Source organism: Aythya marila (genome assembly GCF_965140915.1).
Source record: "Aythya marila genome assembly, chromosome: 2".
NCBI lineage: Eukaryota > Metazoa > Chordata > Aves > Anseriformes > Anatidae > Aythya > Aythya marila.
In genome coordinates, this window is record NC_139043.1 from 71,654,539 (window position 1) to 71,680,603 (window position 26,065).

The 26,065-nt window shown below is 40.4% G+C and overlaps 1 protein-coding gene across 2 annotated transcripts in view; it reads right to left on the reverse strand.

Annotated features, from left to right (window-relative positions):
- The window catches only part of MYO10 (myosin X), a 164,518-nt gene that overhangs the window by 20,202 nt on the left and 118,251 nt on the right, over positions 1 to 26,065 (reverse strand). For both annotated transcript variants that reach the window (XM_082754759.1, XM_082754758.1), the window contains 9 exons: positions 14,079 to 14,203; positions 13,836 to 13,950; positions 10,040 to 10,146; positions 8,790 to 8,999; positions 8,427 to 8,466; positions 7,115 to 8,017; positions 5,708 to 5,831; positions 4,127 to 4,370; positions 1,959 to 2,054 (listed from right to left, as the gene is read on the reverse strand). In XM_082754759.1, coding sequence (XP_082610885.1) covers positions 1,959 to 2,054; positions 4,127 to 4,370; positions 5,708 to 5,831; positions 7,115 to 8,017; positions 8,427 to 8,466; positions 8,790 to 8,999; positions 10,040 to 10,146; positions 13,836 to 13,950; positions 14,079 to 14,203 — 1,964 coding nt within the window. The remainder of the gene's footprint in view (positions 1 to 1,958; positions 2,055 to 4,126; positions 4,371 to 5,707; positions 5,832 to 7,114; positions 8,018 to 8,426; positions 8,467 to 8,789; positions 9,000 to 10,039; positions 10,147 to 13,835; positions 13,951 to 14,078; positions 14,204 to 26,065) is intronic.

Genomic DNA, 26,065 nt, shown 5'->3' on the forward strand with positions numbered 1-26,065 from the left:
GAGTCCTCACTTCTCTGCAGAGGGTTCTCAGTCACCACCAGGTTGACAAAACAAATGCAGGATTAATGGCTTTAAATTTAAAGCTATTTTTTCTACAATTATATTCAAAGTATTTATGTCTATGAAACTGGAGTGCTGTCTCCATAACTGGTCACTGAAACCCCCTGAAATGAGGGTTGCCCAGAGAGAATGAACCATCATCTGAAGAAACCTAAAACTTACCTACCTTAAGATTCCCACAAATTCTGCTTTTTTTCGAGGCTTAGGAATTGCAAATGTATTTAAATGTTAACCTTTTATTTAAAGACAAAAAAGACTTCATAGCACTGTATGCACAGTTAGTAATAATTTGTTATTGGACTAAAGAACAATTCAAAAGTTTCCTAACTTCACCATGCAATCTTGGTGTAAACAATGAAAAAGAAATCCATCATTCACTTTGCAAAAATGACAAGGGCAGATTTTACTTTCCTTTTGTTTTCTCCCTCTTGGGACGTCCCTTGGTTTTCAGCGGAGTCCTCAAACACACTTTCATGAGCAAAAATAGTAATTCCTTTTTTTTTTTTTTTTTTTTTTTTTAAGGGGGGGGGGCCTCAAGTTTCTCTCCCCACCCTCCCCTTCATTTGAACAAAAAGCAACCTCAGTTGATTGTCTAGCTCATGTGCAAAATAATTTTTCAATAGCCAGAACCAACATAGTACAATGATTTTGTACTTCTCTTTTAGCAATGCCAAACATTAACAAGGCTTTGACTGAAGCCAATCCAGAAATCCTTGCACATGTCCCTCATTAAGGTTTTCTAAGATGAATGTGAAAAAAGCAAACTTGAAACATATTGGAAAAAAAAAATAAGCTGGATGGTATGTTATGTATACTATATACAACAATGGTGTGTGTGTAGTGCCTCCTCTTCTACATTAAAGAAAAAAATTAAAAAAGATGCCTGGCAACAGACAAATTTTTATGCTGGCAATTCATTATTGATCCCTGTGGAACCTTTATCAGGGCATGTACACAAGTCTAATAGAAAAGGCTTTAGCTAAGCCTTCATTTTAAAAATTACATCAAACAAGAATCTTAACAATGATTGCTGAAAAATTTATACATAAGTGTAGTTTTAAGGATGCCTAAAAATGAATCAATGACTGCATTGTAAGAATGACTGCATTGTAAGCATTGCTGAATTTATATTCAGGGTCATGTGATACAGGAAAGTATTATAAATTCAAAACAAACAAACAAACAAAAAACAAAGCAACTTTCAAGGCTTCAGAGCAAGGCTAGCTCAAGTAATGTTGACATAAGCATCCTGCGCTCTGGCCTTGGGGCAGCAATGCAATGGGTAGTAATATTTGATTACTAAGTTTGCTTTATTTAAATGCTTGATTTTTAGAGGCAAGCATATTATTATCTCACACAAACGGTAGTGTGGGGTTTATTTTATTATTTATTATTATTTTTTTAAAGATACACTACACCTGATCTGACAAGTTAAGCTTGCTGTTTACCTACCAGCATGCTCCTACAGCCTGATATGGATCCTTCAGCAACAAATGTTAAGACCTTATTTTAAATCAGTAGTAAGGCCAACACTGTTGCATGTTCCTCTTGTTCATGAACACGCATTCACTCTAAAATCCAATGATCCCATTGCAACTTGAAAAGAATTAGGCTCTGCTTAGGCAAAAAGATCCCAACCCTAAACAGTACTTTATATTCAACAGGTGGGAGGGATCTTATTGATCTATTCTGTGCAGCTAAATGCAGCAGGGTAATGCAAAAGAAAAGCATCAAGAGCCAATTACATCGGCAGGCCTTCGGAAAAAGTGCTAAATGCAACATGTTTAACACAGCCTGACTATTTGGTGATAGTGGGTAAATAAATAAATGATATACACAAGTCAGAATGGCAGGGAGGTTAAAAAGAAAAAAAAAAAAAAGCCTGATGATTTTCATACCTTGCATCCTCAGGAGATTCAGCGATCAAGTGGTAGGTCCTATCACCCATTATTAGATCAATACCGTTTTCTTTGCCTGTATTATCAACAATCTCTCTGAAAAGAAGAAAATGCCAAGACTGAGCATTAGATTGTCACTGTATTTTGAAAATGGCTATTCTCCTGAGAGGATCACAAACTACTGACATTCAGAGTAACAGCAATCAGCATTGTTGAACCTGACTAGTGTTTTATCTCAGACAGTACTAATACACCAAATGATAGTTGCCATGTTTTCTACCTAGACTATACAGTACATCCATGCTACTTTATGAATGTCACTATACAAAGTTGACTACTCAAATGTTTTACCACGAACTAAAGGAAAAGCATTATCAAACCCTGAGAGAGGCAAGGACAACTGAATTTAGAAATGGAAACATTTCTGAACTGATTGCATACCAATAGATTTTGGAGTGGTAAAAGGAAAGCCCTTGAAGAATAAAAATAAAACCAAACCAAACCTTTATTAGTGATTCTGTGTAGCTGTAAGTCAGTATGAAGACGATTAAAAAAATGTAACTTCCCAAAAAAGATGATCGCTCATCTTCTGAAAAATTACATCTTTCTAATTTGCAGTTTGGATACCTAAGTATTGATACACCAAAAAATCATGGACCACAAAGCACAAGATTTTTAAGGGGTAACTGAAATAATGTATTAACTTTTGGAAGTTTTTGGTGGAAGATCAAGACATTCCTGAAGCTTAAGAAATAAATCAACTTTATTTCCTTTTCACTGTTTTACTGTATTTGTCTGAAGCTTATTATTTCCTTCTTAATGATCTATGCTTCCTTATCAGCTCTACAGTTCTCATAAATCTCTCTCCTACACACAACATGCGGTCTCTCCTTATCAGCCTCGACAATTTGTTTATCTGCTGTAAAAATAGAATGCTATCATTCTGTATTGTTTTCTTTCATTTGGACAATGTTACTGGGAGGAAGGAAGATTTGACCTACAGTTCAGCTTAGGTTCAGCAACCTTTACCTGACAATTTCAAAGGTATGTTCAGCAAAGAACTTCTTCAGGGATCAGTCAATGAAACAACACAGTGACAACAAAAAGAAGGTTTAAATGTATTAGAAAAAGGACTAAATAAATGCTACGGCACACAAGACAGAGTTGAATTCAGTTTCAACACAAAAATTGTGATAGGAAATTTAGTCTACATGGAGTTTTACTTGACAGCCAGCAGCCCACTGGTTTTACAAGAGCATGTCAGGATGCTCACCAAAACTATTTGCTTTGTCCTGCCTGAATCCAAAGCTCAACCAAGGCTTCCAAAGAAAAGCTTAAACTAAGCTTTTAGTTTAGTTCAAGTACTCTGTTAAATGAACAAAACAAAACGGACAATTGCAGTTTACAAGATTCTCAGTGAAATCAAGTGTTACAGCTGTTTTTCTTTACCTTGGAGTAAAGCTTAGGTACATTTACACAGAAATAAGACTACCAATATTAGTAAACTGTAATTTTTAAATTAGCTAATCTATGCTAATAAAACACGTTGACTGTTTAAAATGAAAAATGCTATCCCTTAGAAAACTTTTTTTGATGCATGCTTTATAAAACATAGAATTTTAAGGCATAAGGAATTTCTGTTAGCAAGACAAATTGTTAAGTTGGGTTTAGTAATTGTAGAGTTTTGAAATGAATATATCCATTTTAAGACTTTTTTTTTGTGGAACTACCATAATTATTTCAAACACGTAAAAACAAACATAAATGTACACCAACGATACAGTTTTGACCCATGCTAACTTAATTATATTCATCACCTATTAATTCCACCCTCTCCATTCTGTGTTTGCCTGCGGCAACAGACTTGGCAACATGCCCTGAATTTCCTTGGGAATCATTACAGACTAAGTAGGGCCTCCAGTCTGGGAGAAAGCATAGATGGGTTCATCATAGCAGCAGCTTTCTGAAGTATTTGGCTCTAGCTTTGCTCTGGATCAGACTTAAGAGAGAGCCAAGTGAGGACAATACTTGCTTTCAAGATCATCAAACACACGCTCGTGCTTGCATTTGTACAAGTTGAGGGCAGAGCACTCAGTATTTTCCCAGATTAAGTCCCAACAAGTATTTAGGAGGAACTACAGCTAGCATATGAACACACGTAAACCTACTTGGCTGTTCGGACATCAATGGAACCCTTCAGCTTTTCTTCACTGTCATTTTCAAAGTACATCAACCTGGACTGCCTGAGAACAAACCATCGTTTCTTCCAGTTCCTTCTGGAAAGCGTGGATGATCCACCCCCCTTTTTATGAAGCCATCCCTGCTTAAGCGCTTCCTGCTTGGAACGAAACCACAGGAAGGTCTCATCTTTGAGGACACACCAGCGTCGCTTCCATGTGTTTATTAAGCCACCTGGCAAAAGAGACAGATGTAGATTTATAGGTAGTTAAGACACACCATTATATTATAAATCAGAAGCTGTGACCAAACCAATGCTGGAAGATGCTGACCAACAATGTGCAGTACAACTGAGTCTCTGCTGTAAGCCATGAAACCAAAGACCTCATTTTTACATATCCTTAAGGCCACCATACGGTTGGCAACCTAAAGACCCTGGAACTATAAATTATAATAAATAAATAAATGTAAACAAAACCAATATAATGTATGTAAGCACATACTATATATTTGCTATACACATATACAACAATTATTTAAAATGAATTATTCTGAGGTCTTATTGTATGTGAGAAACAGATCTCCAACACTGTTTTCAGTGCATTTTGATGATAACCTAAGGAAGTTTAATAAGTGTTAAACCCTTTCCTCCCTCCAGTTTTCTTCAATTCTTTTGGCTATTAGGAGGTAGCAATGTTCATCTCAAAACTATAAAAGCTTGAAAAAGCATATTTAAAGTGTGCTTTATGTGCATACCAGTGTGAGCTCAGTCATACCAAAGCGTAGCTATACTGTGTAAACTTCACAAGAGTTTTGCTACGGTAGACAATACAGCTTGAACTATTGTTATGTAGGTACTAAAACCTCAACCAAACCAATCTTCTCCCATCATTTCTTCTTGCTAACTATGTCAGAGGGTAAAAATCCATGCTAATGGTGACTGCATACATTATTTTTCATGCAAATGTACTCATGTGCCTGTTCATCCCTGTTCTTATTGCAAGACATTTATAGTGATTGTTATGATAGAAGAATTCTAGATTATAATTTAGTGTCAGTCATTAGAAGGTAAACCCAAGAATCTTAACCAGAGAACTGCTGTGTATATTCTTTCAGTCTCTCATGCCCCTTTGCTATGCATACCCTTCCTTTCAGTCTTTTAGATCCCAAATGAAAGTTGACTGAGGTCAGTAAAACTGGTCTGCAATATAGAATGCTGTCTGTTATAAGGTTTTGGGAGAAGGAAGTGGCTTTCTTCAAAATTTGGTACAATTGGACTTTGTGAGTTATTTTGTTAAGCCTATATTGGATATTCCATTGTTATGAGCTGGCAAATATGTAAAATGAAACAGAGGCAGCCTAAAATTTTTAATGTTTCTTTGCAGAGGGGAAAAACACTGCCAGATGTAAACCACTGCAAGTAACTTAAATTGAGAGCAGCTCTCTCCAAACTTTTGCATCAATCTTTGAAGATTTTGAAAATAGCTTAACCCCACAAGAACTGGAGCGCAAGGTTTAGTAAATGTTTCTGTTTAGCTTGTACATTTAGCAATATCTGATTCATGCAGTACCTTTCATGTACAGAAAGCTGTGAAAGTAGGGCAGGCTGACACAGCTGTAGACTGAATCCCTTCGGTAGGAAAGTTCATCATCTGTATCAAACCTGGAGTCAAAATCTTCTTCACTGTCTTCAAACTAGGAAAGAAAAAGGAATGAAGGTGGAATAATCTCTCAGGAAAGAGTTTAGAGAGAATAGCTTTAGAATTCTTCAACTAAAACGTTTTATGATGTACTGAAAAGACATGATTCCTTGGTGCTTCTTGTCCAGCTCACAAGGGGGAGTACACAGTAGTAAGCTGCAGCTTGTCCTATGTGATTACACAGTAGCCCTAATTTCACATAACAAATTTACAGAACTGCTTTGTAGGTGCTCAGGGAAGTTGTCCCTTTGCAAGAGCATGATGAGGGCGTGCTGTTGTCTTCAATCCCCCTCCATCACCAAAGTGTTGTGGGTAACTGCTTAGAGAAGCCCTGAAAAAGAACCTATTCCACAAGCTGTGGTGATGGCTTTCCTCCATGCCCAGTCATCAGAACTTCTGTTCCATATCTGACACCCACCCACAGCCACGCAACAGGAAGGAGTCTTCAGTGTAGATAGACAAATAGGCAGTTAAAAGCATTTTCCTCTTGGGTAAGAACTGTTGGCTTATCCCAATGGCCATGCTGATCACGTTCTTTGGCTTTCATTACCTCCACTGCCATAGATATTTTAGTGCTAACATTTTCTTTCTAAATAAGTCAGTATTGTTGCCGAAATACTTTTTCACTTTCCCAGTCACACAGTTTCACAGAAGCATTCTGTGAGTGGTGGACGAAATCATATTCTTCCAAAAATATATTTTGGAAGAGTAAACACTACAGTAAATTCAGTAAACAGCACAGAAAAAGAGCTCTTCAATGTCAGCGTCAGCCTTAGTAATTCTACCATTTGCCATCATATGAAATTTACTCTGAAAGTAATTTCAAATACACCTGGCATATCGGGGATTTCTGCAAGCAGTTTATTCACACTATTCCAACTTGCATGCATAACTGAACCTGTATTTTCTGAAATCAATTACCCACCACACTACCCCATGCCAAATGTGCACACACACAGGTATTTTGCTTATGAATTGCATCCATGCCTGTGCACCGAGCTCCTCACAAAACAGTGTGCAGTTCTGCATTAAAACAGACAGAACCATATCCTTGCATAACCTAGGACTGTAATCATGGCTGGAGCTGCCTCTGACTCTAATGTGCTCACCCCAGTGGCACTGAGATTGCAACAGAAAACTATGTCCATACGCAGTGTAAATAAGTCAAACTATACGATACAGACATATGAACAGCTACAGTGACTGTACAGCTGTACAATGGAAAAAATATCAGAAATCGTAAATCAATTATTAGATAACACAAAGATCGATACTTACAGAAGACTGAGCTCCTTCAGAACTGAATCTGTACGCTCCAGAGCTGTTGTATGTCCCCACTGAGCATCGGTAGTCTGGTGACCACTGGCTACTGTGCGAATTAGAGAAGGTCACGCTGCTACCAGAAGTAATAGCACCATCCTCGTAATCATCTTGGTCATAATCATAGTCTCCATCGGGAGAAATAAGTTCCACAGAGTCTGGGGGTCTACAGGATACGTTTTCGGGCATGCAGTATGTAGACTCACCACTGGAAGAGTTGTGGAGACTGACTGTGTCATGGGCTGGAGGTATAAGCATGGTGTTGCTAGCAGCAGGAATTGTCGGCACCACAGTATCATTCATATACGGATCCTCTTCTGAGGAATCATCACTTGTTCTGATGCCACTGGTCCTTTGATCAGAATGGCCGTGCTCACTTGGATTGGGTGAATCCTTAAATGCATCATCATCAGCTTCAAAGCCCTCATCTACCTCCTCCTCGGGATATGGCTGGCTGAAGTTAAAATTGGGCTTTTCACTGCAGGCATTTCCAGTCTGTTCAGTGAGCTCAGCAGGATACCCACCACCCACAGAGAGCGACCTCTCAATGTTTCGGACACATTCGTCTATCTCAGCAAAGTTCAGAGATTCTAGGAACTCCTGGGCTGCTCGACAAGCTTCATCCTCGAGCCGCCTGAGTTCCTCATCTCGGAGCTGCTGCAGCCTCTGTAATGAAGCCTCTGTCAAAGACAGCTCCTGCTGCTTCTTCACGCGCTGCAGGTCTTCAATTTCTCTTTCCAGACGCAAGATTTCTTCCACCTGCCTGCTTTCTTTCTGCCTCTCCACCTCTTTCTTCAGCTCTGCCTCCTTCTGGGCTTTCTGAATGGCAGCCAGCTCCTGCTTCTTTCTCTCCTCTTCAGCCTGCGTTCAAAATAAAATAAAATAAAATAGTACCCCCCCAACACTAGATGTTGTTGCTGTTGTTCTAAAATACTATACTCCCACCATGCTGTTCCTTTAGAAGGACCTTTGTCCCTACATCAGAAAGAAAATGAAAGAAAAAGAGAAATTAAATCATGATTATATTTACTCAGAGATACTTAAAAGCTCAAGTACATGCAGAAAATCTAGTCTTTGCCAAAAATTAAATGAAGCATGAGGTGAAAGAAATTTCCATGCAAACAACTGTATCAAGTTTCCTTTAGCTTTATCTGCCAAATCCTGTAATAAGTTTAGTTTAAATGCCACAGATGCCTTTTATTTTTTTTAATGGTTGGGTTGAGATATTCAAATAAACAGGATGGCTAAAGGCATTAGGAATATCATTTACCTGCTGGGCAAGACGCTCTGCTTCTTGCCTTTGTCTTTCCCTAAAAGTGGGGGAAGAAAAGAAGTTAACAAATCAAGCTCTAAATAAGCTCATCAAATGCCTTTGCTAGGGCAATAGCTCAATTTTCAAATCATCTGCCAGATGCAAGAGAGAGCCAAAAATAAGGTCACCGAGGATACGTTTGTGCATATGTAACTACCATGATAGCTACGTGCATCTTCTAGGAAAAGAAGCCAAGACTTACAAAATCACTTGAATTTACCTCCCATCCCAAAAAAGGCTTTTCAAAGCAAAATCTAATGTGGCACAGAGAGAACAAAATCTAACATGGCACAGGGTGTGATGCAAGAGAGCATACTGCACCTTTCTTCTTCCTCTTTTCTCCTTTCTTCCTCTTGTCTCCGCTTCTCCTCTAGTCTTTCCTTATAAACACGTCTAGCAAGCTGGCCTCGCCGCTGCTTCTGAAGGACTATGGCTGCTTTCTTCAGGCAAAGGAACTTTTTCCTACTACAGAATGCTCTGTAGTTCTTCTGTATCACAACCACATAGTAAAGAACTTTTCTATACCGCTTTCTGGAGAGAGGAAAAAAAGGGGGGGGGGGAGTCACAAAATAAAGCACGTTTCTAAGGAAACAAGGGACTAATGAGCAGTCATGAGAGGTCCTGCAATAGTGACCTGCAATAATAAGCCACAATAGTGAAGCAATTTATTATGTCTAGCTCTGTGATGGTTTCCCCATTCTTGTTTACATTCTCTTCCCCATGAGAGGAAAGAGATTCTCTTATTACCATGACAGAGCTGTGTTTTCATTAAGAAAACACACAGTATCAATCTTGGATGTTCTTGTTCCCTTGAGAAGAAGATGCTACCAAGTTCGGTTTGCATATGTGCACACATGTGGAGAAAGAAGACACATAAGTATCCATCCAACATCTCCGAAAAGAAAGATAATGCACAGGAAGCTCTGCCATTAAAAATGGAATACATTTTTTGAGTAACATACTGGTCAGAATATAAGGGCAGGATTAATTCTACACATGAGGAGAAAATACCACATTATGTAAACAAGGTTCCTTAAACTATCCTCAACTGATTTGTAGAAAAAGCAGAGGAATAAACAGATGGGATCAGGAACTCCAACTAATACATAATGCAGGACGCCAAGTAAACAAATGAAACATTAATCAGTTACCTAATGTCATGGTTCTTTAAGAACCAAACTGACTAGTTTTATTTGCCCTCTCTTTTCTCAACATGAAAAAGCAAAGATAAATCTGCATCTCATCTGGTAATTTAATTTGGGGCAGCCCCATTAGGTACCATCCTGCTAGATTTCCTACTATGTATCTCATACCACAATGCCATTACATGGATGGCTGACCTCCAACCTTCCATTCTGTCCTATTCATTACATCAAGATGACTCAAACACCTTTTTGTTTTATTCACGGGTCTGGTAAAGATACCAGATGGTGTTTTCAAAAGCCACTTACAGGATTTGGATGCCAGGTCTCTGTAAAAGGTTAAGAATTGTACCCAAGGTATTTATTTACCTACTTCCTCCCCCATTCATACCAAGGTTCAATTATTGATATTCTCATCAAGTCACTTACCGGGCTGTGTAACCCAAGATGTGTGCTCGGATAATCATCGCTGCCTTGGTGACTTCCACCTCTCTTTGTTTCTCTAACTTGTGTTCCAAGGACTCACGGAGAAAAACCTACAAAAGAAAACTTCTGGCTTAACTTGCTGATAATTTCACATTTAGAGGACAGCCAGGGTGCTGCCAGCATTATTCTGAGCAGCAGACCTGAGCTTTGTATTTGGAGTCAAACAATACATTTCCTTAATAGAAAATAAAAGAAAAAGAAAAACAAAACAAAACATATTTCTCTTAAAATACCTGCAGATGATCCTCTGACTATGGATTTCAGTAGGAAAGGCCTGAGCACCGTAACAGGCATTTTAATTAGGAGCAGGGATTTTCCAAAAACAATCTAATTACTGGGTTCATTGATGGGCTTTCCCACCAAAGAGTAACATGGGCAAAAAGTTGTACGACTTAGTGTGAACTTCTTGATTTTGCAGTACCACAGAATGGCTGAGGTAGGAAGGGATCTCTGGAGGTCACCAGCTCCAATGCCCCTGCTCTAGCAGGGCCACACAGAACAGTTTGTTTGTGGGGCAGAAATACTTTCCCTAGAAATTCAGCTGTTTTACTGTAACATTGAGCTTCCATAACCTCTTATAATCCTCGTTCCTTCAAGTGTTAGCGGTATAAACCTGCAGAAGTACACTGAAGTGAGTGTGGTTCCATATTCAGGTTGACTCAACTGCCTGTTCTTGTCCTTTACATGTGGAGACATGCTGCGATGGGTATCCGCTGGGGCCAGATATCCATCACAGCCATCCAGCATCCTGCAGACAGACAGCTCCCCAAGCTCTCAGCTGAGCTTCATAAGCAGCTCAGGAAACACCAGCCCATCCCCAGCACAGGATCACTGCAGTTCCTCCAGCAGATACACCACCTCTTCTCTAACTAAAGCCCGGGCAAGAGCTGGAAGTGTACGGAGGCATGGATTCCTCAGTTAAGTGTGATGATAGACTATCTGTGCACATAGATCTGGGAAGAAATTCTGCTAAGCTCTCCTACAGGGTACCACCTGTCCATTCCACAAGCCATCCTCTCTCTGGCAAGGCTGAGAAACCCGAATCATTCACCTGGACTGCTCAGGGCTAATGCACAGGTAACTGTGAGCAGAGGCTAGAAAGGATGAAGGAAAGTTTGTCTCTATGGCATGGGCTCTTAGAGGCAGTGTTAACATACATCATTGAAATGTATTTAGCTAATCCAGCTAATTTTGCCTTAAATGAAATGAACTGCTTCTCCAGCAAAGCAGAGGCACTGGGCATGCGGTTACTTCTTCCATACACCTTGATGTCTGCCCTTTACTGTACACTCAACAAGTGGTGAGCTAACTGCTGCCAGTACTTCTTCTAGGTCTTGTCAGCTTTTACATGATGAAGGATAAATCTTCTGGTATCACCGATAGTGGCAACAGCCTGGCATTTTGTGGGGTACGTGAGTAGCTGGGATACTTTGCTCAGTGATACTTTGGTTACTTAGGATCAGAGCCAAGCTACACATCAACATGGCGACAAGGAAATTGCATGGACTCTGCTACTACAAGAGAGCTAAAAGCAGGACTACTTCCTTGAAATGTTTTTCTTCTTTCTTGGAAGAAAAAAAAAATAAAAGTATGAGCTTTTTGGGTGTTCAAGTGGGAAAAAGGTAGTTTAGGGAGACAAAAGCCCATCATTGATGCAAAAGCAGCAGAAATACTGATGAAAAGCACAGTTCTGAGTTTTGAATGCTGTTAGATTTTGCCATAAATTAACCAACACTAAGAATGTAACAAGTCCCATAGAAAGTCCCAAAGTTCCACTATCTGAGCTGCGCTGGGCAGCTCTTTATTTATAAGGTTTTTGCTCATATATTAAATAGGCTGTGACATAAAAAGCCTTTTCTTTTACTCAGTGGGCAATCTTTCCTTTGCTTTGCACACACTGCCTTTAAAAATGTACTGAAATTCAAATTCAGAAAGGCATTCAGCTACTTCCTGAACCAAAATAGACATTAAGCACATATTATGCACAGGCTAATGCATTTTCCTGAGCAGGTGCACTGCAGCTTGAGATGTAAAAAACAAGAAAATTTCACACTGGAGCTGAATCATTGCAATGTTGTTACTACTCCTTTTAAATAACATAGTGCCCCATACTATACTGAGTCTGAAACCAATGCCCCCTTGTTCTCTTCTACAATAAGCTATTTATGAAGACTCTTAAAAATGCACATGCAGCTCTTGGGGGCAATTATCCCAGGCCCCACTAAGGGAGGTTACAACAGAGCCCTGGTTCCTGCTGAGCAATTGGTGAAAACAATTTGAGGTTCTTATAAATGTTATTTTGCTAAGACGTTAAGCTGTGTCCAGGGTCTGTGAATAAAAACTACTAGTATACTACATGTGAAAGAATAAGGGGAACCAACACCTAGCTCTGTGTCTGATCATCATCCCTGTATTATTTGCAAGCCATGGTCTACAAAAATGGCATGAAAAATGACTTCAGTTGCAATCAGAATAGCTCAGATTTGATGTCTCATTTCTGTTTTAACTTTAAAATGATTTAATCAAATTTTCCAATATCATCTCTGAGACACCTTCGGTGTGCAAAGGAACACAAGAAACCCTTCAAAGCTATGCAGTTCTGGGGAGAAGAGTATGAGGAGAAATGGCACTTCACACAGAAATCATTTGAATTTCGTAAAATGTTTTTTCTACCTCATGGTAATGAGAAAACTTTTTCACAATTGCATTTAACAATTGACAGGAAAACTGCAGGAGTAATATATAATTCAGCTAACTTTATTTATTGATCTGTATCCTTTCTCTCAACTATGGAAGTCCTTGGAAACCTGATAGGAGTTACTCAGAGAAAAAGAAAGCACGCGATCTGCAGAGGCCTGGCAGGGAGGATCCTTGGCAGTGATGGCCTGAGATTTGTAATCTACTCTGTAGTCATTTGCACAATGCAATCTTAGTATTTAGGAAATCTTAGATCTTGCAGTGGGGAACCTTCTCCTGAACATGCAATACTTTTACATCATTTGTTAAGTCCAAGAGTACTAATTTGCAAGACAGATGGAAGTTCTGCACATAGCTGTTGTCCAAGATCAAGCTTGCAAAATGAGCGTGCAGAAGTGCCTGCACTGTTTTTTTACTCAAAGTAAAATTCCACTCTTTTAATAAACACCATTTGAAATTCTTTTGGAAGAAAAAAAAATGGTGCAAAGTTCAGGTTGTCTGGAAGGGCACATATTGAGGTCTCATGTACCTCTGAAAAACACTCTTAGACTGGGATGGCAAATGCATGTAGAGCTCAACTCTGCCACACCAACGCTGGCTACAATTAATTTCTCTTTGTGATTTCCCCAACTGAGCAGGTGCCAGGCCGGTGGATCTACTGGAATGAACAGAGAACTGCCTTGCAGAACAGAGTACTGCCTCACAGGGTGGGTACTTCTGCAAATGACTAAGTCCAGCAACCACGTTTTCTGCCCTGATCCTCCCCAGTGCTCATGCTCTTGAGCATTGGTGTAAAATCCAAGTGGACTCTTCCTCCATCAGTGAAATCAGCAGTCCGTTTAAGTGCTTCGGACAGCAAATTCCCTAGCACAACTCTGAGTTGTTACTATAGGGGTTTCAAGAGCATCAACAGACATGCTCAGCTTCCTCTAAGCCCAAAGGTAATTAACATTACAAATACACCTCTGTAGCTGTGCAGTCTAAATCCCATCCCCTCAACTTTGTAAAAGCAGAAGCCACTGCAGCAGTCAGATTACTTTACCTTATTTTTTCCAAGCTGCCATTCAGTACTTGTGTTGTCATACAGACGAAGTAGGACAGCACATTTCTCATTTAAATCTTCAGGCAGAGTTAAGTTTCTCATGAGGACTTTATACCTGGCAATCAAAAAGTATTTATTACTTTATTTAAGAGAAAAGTTCTATTTTTACATTTTCTAATATTAGATTTTCACTTTATTCTCCATCATGACTCACATTTGAAGTGCACAAGTCATTGTGTTTACCTTTTATAAAAGTCTTGAAAGGGCCTTCGGACTGGGAAGCCAGCCCTCCGAATCCTGACGGTCTCCAGCATTCCAGAATAACGCAGCTGGTTAAGCACCACAGTCTGATCAAACTGGTCTGGCATCTAAAACAAGCAAGTTCAAAATAAGGATTTTAATAGCAATAGTTAGAGATGTCAGGGGAAATAAACGCAGGGAAAAATATATGAATGTAACACGTACAAAGGCTAAAAACTGGCTACACAATGTCTTAAGCACAGTAACGGCTCAGAACATATGAAAATATATCTGAAAATAAAAGGGTAAATTCATAATATAATTTCCATAGATAAAACATTTACAGCCCTATAATCCAATCAGCCATCTCTTTCCATTTCTCATATGAAACTAACCAATACAATGCAGGACAAAATGACGGTAAAAACCACAGACCAGCTGACAGTGCAAAGCTCAATTATTTTGTTTCTTTAGCAACTGAACTTACAGTCCCTATAGACAATTCCAAATATTGAAGATACACTATTATAGTGCTGTGATAGTTTTAGGAAAAAAAAGCAAAACAAAATCAGAAAAGATTTAGTTTTTAATGTAGTGACACTTCATCTACTGTTGACAGTAACATCTCAAGTCTTAAACATGTTGTATGTCAAGGAGTTTCTATTCTGAACATCAGAGATGTTTTCATCTGTAAATATAAAAAAAAAACTTCTCCAAGTTTCTGTTAGTTTGCATGCCATTTAGAATCATTTTTTTCATTTAGAAAATATATAAACCTAGCCACCCCATCATGAAAACCTGTGAGTACTGGTCAGTTGTGTTTCTGCTCCTAGGAGTCCTCCCGTTTCATCTCTGAAGCCTCCAAGTCACCTGTGCTTCTACTAGGTCTTGAGGTAAGCCAGTGTCAGCCAATGCCAAACAAAGCTACACAGGGCAGTGCTAATCACCACCCAGCAAAATGCTGACAGTCCTGGCACTGAAATAACACCACATGTAAATACACTCTCTAATTCACCAGCTGGAAGTCCACTTAAACACACCAGTTTACCCTACCGCAGTCATTTGCAGAATTAGAGTGCAGCCTTTGGTATTTTGCAAGTGAAAGTTTGGAAGGCAGGATCTCATAGCTATACTTACTGGTTTATATAAAAACTGAAGTAGCTCACACTCAGCCTAAGTTCTTCAGCTGACAGAAATGAGAGCAAGACCAAGCCCCGAGCAACCGTAACTCAGAGGACTCTCCTGTCATTTATAAAGTTGCTTTAATCGTGCTTCTTGTTCAATTTGGCAAATAAATGACTCCCCCAAATTTGAACTTATCAGAAGTAATTTCATGAAAGAACAGACTCAAAAGTTAATTAAAAACAGCTGTCTACACTTTTTTCATCTGTTAATGAATAAAACAAAATACTCTGTGCTAGTGATGATAACTCATTTGCTAGCTTCAAAAAATATTGATACGTTAGCTTCTAAACCCCTCCTTTAAAAGGCAGAATGTCTAAAATAAATTACAATTCTTCCTTTCATTAGTTTCTTCTCTGGAGCAGCAAGAGGCGACTTCTCTGTATGTGCAGCAGCCCTTCTGCACAGAGCTGCCACAGAGCCACGAGGGCGAACACTTCCTCAGCCCTCACCATTCCACCCACCCCAAAATTTTTTGACCCCTTCATTTGATTCAGGGACTGAAATTCATATGGAAAAATACTACAGCCTGACCCCTCCCCCACAGTCAATAGCACCAAACTAAAAATGAAAACAATTTGTGTTTTGCTTTATTTATTTATTTTTTTTTCCTTCAAGTGGCTGGTCCCAGTGGTGAGCCCTGCCCTGCTTGGGGTTATCAGTGCTGAGTGGCTGCAGGACCTGATCTGGCCTCAGCAGGTGGATGGGGACTATGGAGAAATTCAGCCACTAACAGCTGCTGCTGCCAACTGAGACAGGCACGTGGCATCCCAGAGAGGCTCAGGAGCTGCATCCACTGCACCACAGTGGCTGCTGTTGGGTTCAGGGTTCTGTCACAGAACCATAGAATATCCCAAGTTGGAAGGGACCCACAAGGATCATCAAGTCCAACTCCTGGCACCGCACAGCTCTACCCAAAAGTTTATACCACATGACTACATGTAAGTGCACAGTGCAAACACTTCCTAAACTCTGACAGGCTTGGTGCAGTGACTGCTTCCCTGGAGAGCCCATTCGAGTGCGTAACCACCCTGTCGGTGAAGAGCCTCTTCCTGATATCCAGCCTGAACCTCCCCTGTCACAGCTTGACACCATTCCCTCAGGTCCTATCACTGGTCACTAAAGAGAACAGATTGACTCCTGCCCCTCCACTCCCCCTCGTGAGGAAGTTGTAGGCCATGATGAGGTCCTTCTACCCCTACACGTGTTGGCTTAAAGTGCAGCATTCCCCGCCAGACTTGTGGTCAGGACAGCGTGTTCAGATGTGAGAATGGGAGCGGATACAGTAAAGCCCGGCAGCGACACTGTGGATGGACAGATGGACATCTCTCCCTCCCTGAAGGAGGGCCTCCTGCTCAGAGCCAGCTGGCTGCTCAACTACCTAATCCTTTTAACACCAGCCCCAGGCACTTAACAAGTCAGAAGTCAGCCACAAGGCTGGTTTGAATGATCATTACTCATTACTTTTTTTTTTTTTTTTTTTTTTTAAGAATAAAAAAACTTTTCATTTCCATCCATGTTTTGATTCACAAGGGAAGAAACATTTTCAAGACTTTTTTTTTTCCTGCAACTACAGAAGTTAGAAACAGCCTTGTTTTGTCACCAACAGCTGAGATTGTCAGTGTCACCCAACTTCAGAAGCTTGGATTTTTAAGCCAAAACTCAACAAACTTCAAGAGATGTTAATGTGGTATCAGCAAAGCAACACAAAGACCAGTGCAATTTTTTTACATCAGTGAATTTCCTTCACTTTCCATTACTAACTATTTTTAATTACTCCAAGACACATGAGACTGTTAAATTGGAGGGTCAAATCCTACCCTGGTTTATCACTGGAATTACACCAGTAACAAATCTGGCTGCTCTGAGTAACCCTGGGGGCAGTGGTAAGAAATTTGATGGACTCTATCCTACCCTTCTCAATATGAAGAACCAGAAGGCACAGAGCTCCCATCACCTGGGGTTTTTTTAACTGGGCCATCCCAGAAACTCTTCAGACCTGAGCAACAAGGAGAGCTGCAGCCAGGCAGGGAGGGAGCCAAAACCCAAAACGATTAAATGCATCCATGGTTTCCCATGTCTTATGAAAACAACCAGAAGAAATAAGAAATGCAGTCCTGTGCACCGTATCTCAGCATTCAGCACCTTATGACTTGGTGATACATTTCACATAGGGTAGTTTTCCATTGTGGACACAGGGGGTTTCAGCCTCAGTCACATAAATGCTTACAGGCAGGGATAACCTTAAGCACAACTTCCAGTCAGCAGGGCTCCTCGCACTTACGAATCAATTGCAGAAGCATTTACTGAAGCAGGGCACAAGGACTATACACATGCCACTGCAGACAACTTCTAAGATGGAGAACAATGACCACCTCCACTTGAACTACGCTCAACAGCCACAGCAGTGATAAGTGTAGAACAGCATAAAATATCCATGCAAAGGATATTTCACCTATCTTTGGGGAGACATTACGGTAGCCTTTCAGTACCTAAAGGGGGCCTGCAGGACAGCTGGGGAGGGACTCTTTGTCAGGGAGCGTAGCAGCAAGGAATAATTAATGGTTTTGAACTGAAAAAGGGTATGTTTAGATTGGATATTAGAAAGAATTTAGGAGGATATTCTTCACTCAGAGGTGGTAAGGCACTACAAAAGGTTGCCCAGAGAAGCTGCAGATGTCCCATCCCTGGAAATATTCAAGGCCATGTCTGGTGGGAGGTGTCCCTGCCCATGGGAGGAACACAAACATTTCACTTTTACCACTAAACCCCTCCAAAACCCCTCCAACGCACAAAATTGCCAGACAAAGGCTATGGACTCACATGGGTCACAGCCACATTCAGGTACTGAGCAACATCTACGTGGAATTTCTTACACTTTGATAGCTACAAGTCAGGACTATTCTACTTGATAAAGGTGTTTGGGTTTTTTTTTTTTTTTTTTTTTCTTCTTTTTTTTTTTTTTCAGTGCACTCTTTCACAGTACAACTTGTAATGCATCATTTCCAGAATTCAAAAGTTTCCCCTGAGTTTGGGCCAGACAGCACTAATGCCAAGGCTTTAATGTGACCTGGAGTCTGTGCTGGCGAGACTGTGGCTCCTTAAACTGCTAAATGATTGCTCTGATATGCTGTGAGCCTCCTAAAGGGCAAAGCTTCTGCCTAAAATCACAATTAAAAGAAGCCATTAGGATAGACATCTAACACCTACGCATAATTTTCACTATAAAATCGTTCCTTAGATTACAGTCTGACTGAGGTTGGGAAGAACAACATCCCTTTTCCCTGGACAGCACCATAATGGAGGCCCCAAGCAAATACCACACACACAAAACTTTTGTGTTGTTGTTCTGTAGATCATTTGCTCCATTCAGACAATGAGGATAATTGACTTTCACCAGTCAGACATCCTTTTTCATCCCAGAACTACTAGCTGCCTCAGAAAAGCACAGCCACAATAATGACAGATTACATACAGTCTCACAGATTTTATTTAGGCAGGAGGAACTTCACAGAGAGATGAGGAGGGAAAAAAAAATACCAGTGCCTTGCTTATAGATCGTGCTGTGACAATTTGAGTAGGATGATATGTACAGAGATGGAAAAGATGAACAACAGACACAAGGATATGAAAAAGTAACTTTTTGTTTAAAAAATGGTAACTTTTCTCACTGTCATAGTTCTTTAAATCTATTCTTCTTCACTCCTAGAACAAAGTCTTGGCAATTTAACTCTGGAAAAAAGTAGCATGAATTAAAAAGAGGTCAGTCTTCCCCTGCCTTGTAGTGGGTTTTTGCATCCCAAGGTGCACTGGTATCTTCCCCCCACCCCCCCCCCCGAAATAAAATAACCCCTGCTTGCACAGGGGACTTACTAAACCAGATCTTTCTGAAACAGTTTCCCCATGGTCCACTGATCTCCATCAGCAACTCCTTGAGTCAAAACTAATGCCAGGCTTTTCTCCTAGACAGATTTGAAACGTGAAAAAATAACTTGTAGTACCTAGTCTAGCTGAACTGATAGGAAAATCTCTGCATTCCCGTTGTTTGTCTTTATTAAACCACGTGACACTCAGTGATTCTTATCCACGCACACTACTTGGCAGCCTCTACTCATGCCAAGGATTCAGTCCAACAAACTGAAAGAAGTGAAAAGGAAATGGCTGCAGTCTCAATAGGAGAATACATTGCAAAGATAGGATATGGGCAGGGTCTAGGGCACTCTTGCTGTCATTCAAGGGCCCTGAACTGCAGTGCCATCCACATTGGTCACTGTCCTACCATGAACAAACCATCTTACCTCTCTACCCCTGTTCCTCCAGCCACCCACTGTTCAGTCCTTGCACCGCCAACTCTGATAGTGTCTGCTCCTTCACTAGGGTTTCAACCCCAGAACTGCTACACTTAGAGCAGAAAGAGCACGAAAATCTGCATGTCCTCTCCAAAGAAGCAAAGCATCGATTCCGCATATCTAAGACCATGCAGAGAAAGATTAAGAAAATAAACCCTCTATGGTCTTGTCAAGTATGCAACGAAATGTAGCTGGAAGAGATTTGGGTCAAAAAAAGCAGCAAGTTTGATGCTGGCTTTGTTTTTGAAGATGTTTCCTCATTATCCCAGAGTATGTATATGTCTACACAGACAAATACCATGAGAGTACAGCAGGATAAAAACAAAGAATATGTCACAGCTAAAAGGTTTATTTCATATTTCCACTTCATGGCAGCAGAAAGTCAAGCACTGTTTGAATAAACATAAAATAACAGTATTTTGCATTTTTGCATGTCCAAATTCTCTTGGGTTTCCACACAACCCCCTTCCCTCTACCCCCCCCCCCCCAAAAAAAAAAAAAAAAAAAATCCTTTAAAAAGTACTAACACTGCTGGTGGTAACTTGACAGAAAAAAAGAGCATACATATATTAAATCAACACTTATGCCTCAAAAAAAATCTCTGGCAAACACCAGGTCAGATTTCACTGCTAACTCAATAATGATATGCTGTCTCATTTATATAATCTCTACAGGTCTGAACATGAAAGCACTACATTTACCAGCAGCAAGCGTTTACACGATTAACTGATCTTCTCCGCAATTCCAAATACCGCATCTGACCCGCATGATTTATCTCCCAACCCTAAACAGCTCAGGTAAGTGACAAACTTCAGAATTTTGTCACACTCATGCAGCAGGTTAGAGATGCCAGTGTTAAAAATAATATTGCATAGAAAGAACATGGTAATTTTAGAGTTCTTCCATTGTACCAAAACAGTCAAAGGAGGAAACTTAATAAATTAATGTAAAAATGGTTTTGTATTTATCCTCTGCCTGTCATTCAGCTTACTTAACAAGTAAGGACATCTCAAGGATATTTTAAAGAAAGCAGCCATTTAAGAGCTATGCAGCAGTTGGTATTTCCACATTGACCCTTTGCACTGAAGTTTAACGATTTCAACTGGGTCAGGAACACTACTGAGCTAGGTCCATTGACAAAGATGTCACATTTCAGGTCTTGCTTGTCTGTAGCAAAGATAAGAATTCGAACTAGCTTCATAACTGGGGGAAGGATGCTGAAATGATTCTGACTGGCTTGCTGTGATTTTTTACTTTCATCGACAACAGTCAAACTAACAATCCTGGAGCTATTTAAATGTGTTTGCTAGTCGGTGTCCCTGTAGTCTTGCATTTCAGATAAATTTTATTTTTGAGTGTTTCGCATGAACTAAATGCTACCCTGAGAAAACACAACAGCCTCTTTGTGAACCTTCCTTTCTAAAGGTATCTGAAGACAGGATTTGTCTACTTCTCTCACTAGTGGTGATTTAAAAACCTAGAGGAATGCAACCTCCTCAAAATGACGGTGTATAATTTCTTACACACTAATTAAAACTTCATGGAACAGGAACAGATTGTTAAAGGCACAGAAATCTCCAGTATTTAAGCCTAAATTATCTGAGTATGTGTAGAGCCTTCTCTGCTCAGGCTAAGTTTTTTGCTGAAGTGAGCCTTTGCTACTTGAATACATTATTTAGCGAGTCCATTGAAATGCACAGCAGGTCTCACAGCCATTTGTCCCCAAACAGTGGCTGCAGAACCATCCATGTGAGACAGACAATTAAGAGCATTTGGAAAAAGTGGGATTTAAGATTTGGAGCAGCTCTGGCAGGGCCCCAGGGCAGCACCAGAAGGTGCAACTCACAGCAGAGACCCCAGCTGGAACTTTTTATGGACCCTCCTTCTCCACCTGTGAGTAATCCATTGCCGTTTCATCTGAGGTCCTCCTAATTAAAACCTCCAACCCATGCAGACTAAACCCTGATCTGGCCTCATTCTCCCCACATTGTGATCGGTCAGCAGGCCTCTCCTGAAGAGAATCAATCAGATCGATCAGGCTGCCTGATAGCTACAGACATACCATGAAGAAACACACTGTGAGGTACTAATTGCAAGGACAGCTGTCCTCCCTTACCAACCCTGTGTCAGGACAGCCAACACCAGTATCACCATTGTTCATTACAATGGTCAAGAGAACAATGCCACATGCCTGTGCCATACATACACTGCTCCATGTCTGCTGAGCCTGCACACAAACCAACTGCACGTGGTGAAATCCTGACCCTCCAGGTCAGCAGTGACTCTAGATAACTTACACAGACCAGGACTCCACCCATGCCATGTTGTGTTTTCATTTTTTTTCACCATACGTTTAGTCGTTTACAGCAGACTTTTTGACTTTTTTTTTTTTTTTTTTTTTTAATTTGACAGTTTATCGGCAGGCTGGCCATAAGTCCATTTCTGTATCTAAAAGCAGTAAATCTCATTTTAAGATGGTTATTATAATGGGATTTTTTTCTTGCCTGTGTGGCACAGATAATGGTGTTTAGTATCATGCTTTTATTCGTGAAAGATCCAAAGGTTTATTGGGGGTAGAAAATTAGGACAAAAATACTTGAGAACCTGTTACTAAGATTAATTTCATCTTACATGGCTGAAGCCTGACATAGGTGTAAAACCATTTCTTGTTACTATCACTGTAAGAACCTAATCCTGTCTACTTTTTTTATGTCTACTGTAGCATTACTACAAGTAATCTCACACTTTAGTCTGTGAAACCCTCCAAATAGCTAGTTCTCACTAAAATGCTAACAGTATTACTTCAGCAGTGGTAGTGTGTTAAGCATCCTGAAATAGTACTGCAGATGACTTTTGTCACCACTGTTGCAATTCTCCTTGCTTTCCCAGGGTGACACAAAACGAAGCAAGCCTTTTGGAGGCTTACAGAGGCTTATGGAGGCTGCAGCTCCATAGAAAGGGAGAAGATACAGGGATATCATCTCTTCTTCCCTATTGCAAGTAGAAATAAAGAGGTAGAAACGGCTGGGAATAACCTCAATTCCAGTCACAAGACCTTAGTGGCTACACGTGGGTGGAAGGAGCTAACATTGCACTCACAGGAGGACAAAGACACCAGTTCATGAAGCACAAGGAGAGTGGCAGATGAACAGTAAATCCAAATCACACTGACCTGAGTTTCAGTCCCAGGACACCAACCTGCCACTTCCTCTTGATCTGGGCACACTCTCTTCCTTTAGGACTGCACACCTGAATGCCGTTTAGGACTTGAGTCTTCTGCTTTTGGGGCATTGCTCTTAAGAGAATGCTAAAAATTCTCTGGTATTTAAGAAGTCAGTTTAGTGATTTGTGGGCTATCCTGTGTTCCTCAGCTGTGTGACTGCTACTGAAATATTGCATCCAAATCTGAAGTGCAATAAAGGAAGATGCTAAACTGGAAAGCATTTAGAGAAGAGTCGTGAGAATAAAGATCAGACTGAAGAAAAGCAGCAAGGGACTTCAATAAGAGCCTTGAGAAGCTCATCAGTGAGAAACCTGCAAGGCCTTGATGATAATCTGTAAGTAGCTAAACTAAGAGTTTACCTTCAACAACAGTTTCTAAAGTGTAGCAGATAAACACATAAAGAGCATGAAAATCAACAGAAGACATATTTAAACTAGAAGGCACGACTTTTCCCCACTCCCCTCAAATGTGTTAACTGGAATTGCTTACTCCTGATGGTGGGACCCTCTAAAACCACTAGACCCTTCAAGAAAATGCCGGACTTCCTTCTTCCAGCAGGTGCTATTTTCCCTACAGTTTGCCATGCAGCTGGTTCAACTAAATGATCTCAGCGGTCCCCTTTCAGCACTCTGTTTCTGGAAAAAATGCTAATTTATTTATTTAAAAAGCTCAGTGCTGGCTTCTATAACCTTTGATATGGGAATTCCCAAACACGGACTTTGTGTCAAGGATAGGAAGGAGACGCCCAGCACCTGACCCACAGTGCTCATTGTAATCCAAAACTGCACTTCCCAGACACAAGCTTCATCTTGGCATGGAGCAGGTTCATTTCTTATGCAAGTATTTGACAGTCCAGCAAGGGAAGTTTGGCTGACTTTCTAAGACACAGGCTGCAGCACTGTGGACTAGCTTAGATTAAGTCATTACAAACCCTTCACGCATTTGGCACCAAGTAACAAAAAAATCCTTCACATCATCAACTCCAACCTTTAAAAAAAGGAAAAATCTTACAACAATCAGGAATCACACCTCTGAAAACCATAAAGTTTAGAAGTAATAAACAAGTTTGAGTTATTTTTAATTAGATGTGGAGCGTATGTGCTTGTTGCATGTCCACGAAGGCCAGCAACTTTCTAGTTGAAAATCAAAAACTGGACTCAAGCAACATTAGGAAGTAGCACTTGATCGCACCCTTTTTCAGTAATGCAGTCACAAGTGGTTTTCTTTTTCTCTGATGCATTTCGCTCCTACACAAAGTTTGTTCTCTCACCAGACCAACAGAGAAGCCTACAGAATAAAGAGCCAACATAACACACAGATGTGCTGCTTTTGCAAGGAAGTCAACTTTCCAGTGCAATTCCTGCATCGAGGAAAAGATCCGAATTAAAAGAGTTATCTCCTAAGGAGTCCTCTCTCTTCTTCTTCACGTATCAAGCCTTTTGTCAGAAAGTCATAATGGGAAATTAGCCAGGTTTCAATCCCAGCCAATATCTGATATGTGTAAATTAGGAACGCTGCAAAATATTCTGCCATGCAACTTTGAGTTGCTGGGAAACCAGAGGTCGGGCTGCACTGAAAGGGCAGATTATTCCCATCCCGGCAAAGGCACAGGGCTCCATTCACTGCATGGCCCCCGGCTCTCACTGCTGGGTCATGGCACTGCTGCAGCCAGCGCTCCCGAGGCACAAGCGCTTCTCGGCCCCCCCGGACCCCTGTGCTCAGCCTGCGGGAGCTGCAGGCTTGCACAGCTCTCCATGCCGAAGTTACCCCTTCCACTGCCTCATAAAACTTGCTATCATCACTACCAAGGACCTCCTTCAGTCTAGGGGTGCCCAGGACATCCAGGGGCTGCTTTAAGTTTTAAAACCTGTAAGAGTGTATTTCAGATCCTTCAGATACTTACATTCAGATATGGTGTTATAGCGTGCAGAAGGACTATCAAGCTTACAGAAGGAAGTCAGGAGGATCCCCATGATCAGCACAGACATCTATCTGGCTGACTAGAGTTGTGTGATGGCCTGGATAAATGACCCAGCTTAATCCCATATAATCAGTACATTAATTACTCCTGCTTCTTTTATCTCAGCACGTCTCAGATAGCATCAGTCTAACTTTGGCATTTTTTTTAGGATTTGGTCCTTCATTCTTGCTGCTCTTCTATCTCTACACATTCTTACATTATGCATTCAGGGCTTGCTCTGCAAATCTACACCCAGCTAGAACACCAGATACCAAGGCCAACTGAAATGCGCACACATCTGTGTGTGTGTTTGCAGGGGAAGAACAGAAAATGAAGGCAGTTGTTTGTTCTTCTGTATGTGCATATCACAGAAAAAGGCAATGAATTAGTTCTCCTAGGATTCCTTTGTTGAAAGACAACAGATCCCCCCTCTTTAATTAAGAGTTAGAAAGTCTCCTACATGAGTTCTTTGATGTTTGAGAGTACCACATCAAAATCAAATTTATTTTTTTTCTGTTAATTCTGAAATTTCCACCTTAAGCCAAACAAAAAACCTCTTTAGTGATTTCTTGATATACTATCTAAACAAAGGGTGGAGGACCTCTTTCCCCCTATATTCCCTGCCGTGCTGCTGCGGCGTCCAGGCTGAAGGAACAGATGAGTCAACATCAGCAGCAGAAGCTTGGCTAGAGCAGCAGCTAGCTACCCACGCTTCCTACCAGCACTGCTAACAATTTCACCTGGCAGACCAAAAACAAACAAAAAGGACACTGTGATTTCATTGCTATAGATAATATATTGGCAAACGCTAACGCTTGCAAACAAAGTCACTGTATACTTTTCTCTCACAAAAAAAGTTGCTCTCACAAAAAAAGATGCACCAACTTACATGTACTTGTTTATTCCAGTTCCCGTGTAGCTTGTGAAATAAGAGCTAACTACAGAGTCAACTGACTTTGCAGTATTTGCATGATTCAGAGTTACCCAAAATAGATGGCAAGAATTCTCCCTTAACATCAATATGCCATTTTAAAAAAACAATTAATACAGCTATTAACTGATCTAACTGCATGTGTGTATCTATATGAATATGTGGATATTTATATATAGTATAAGTATCTGTATAAATATATAGATACACGTTCAAGTAGAGAACGAATTATAATAGATGATAAAATGACATCAGCGCCTAATTAATTTAACCTTCAACTGCCACCTCAGTGATTTAACTGGAATCTCACTGTTCATCTCCATGAAGCATGCAGAATTTACATTC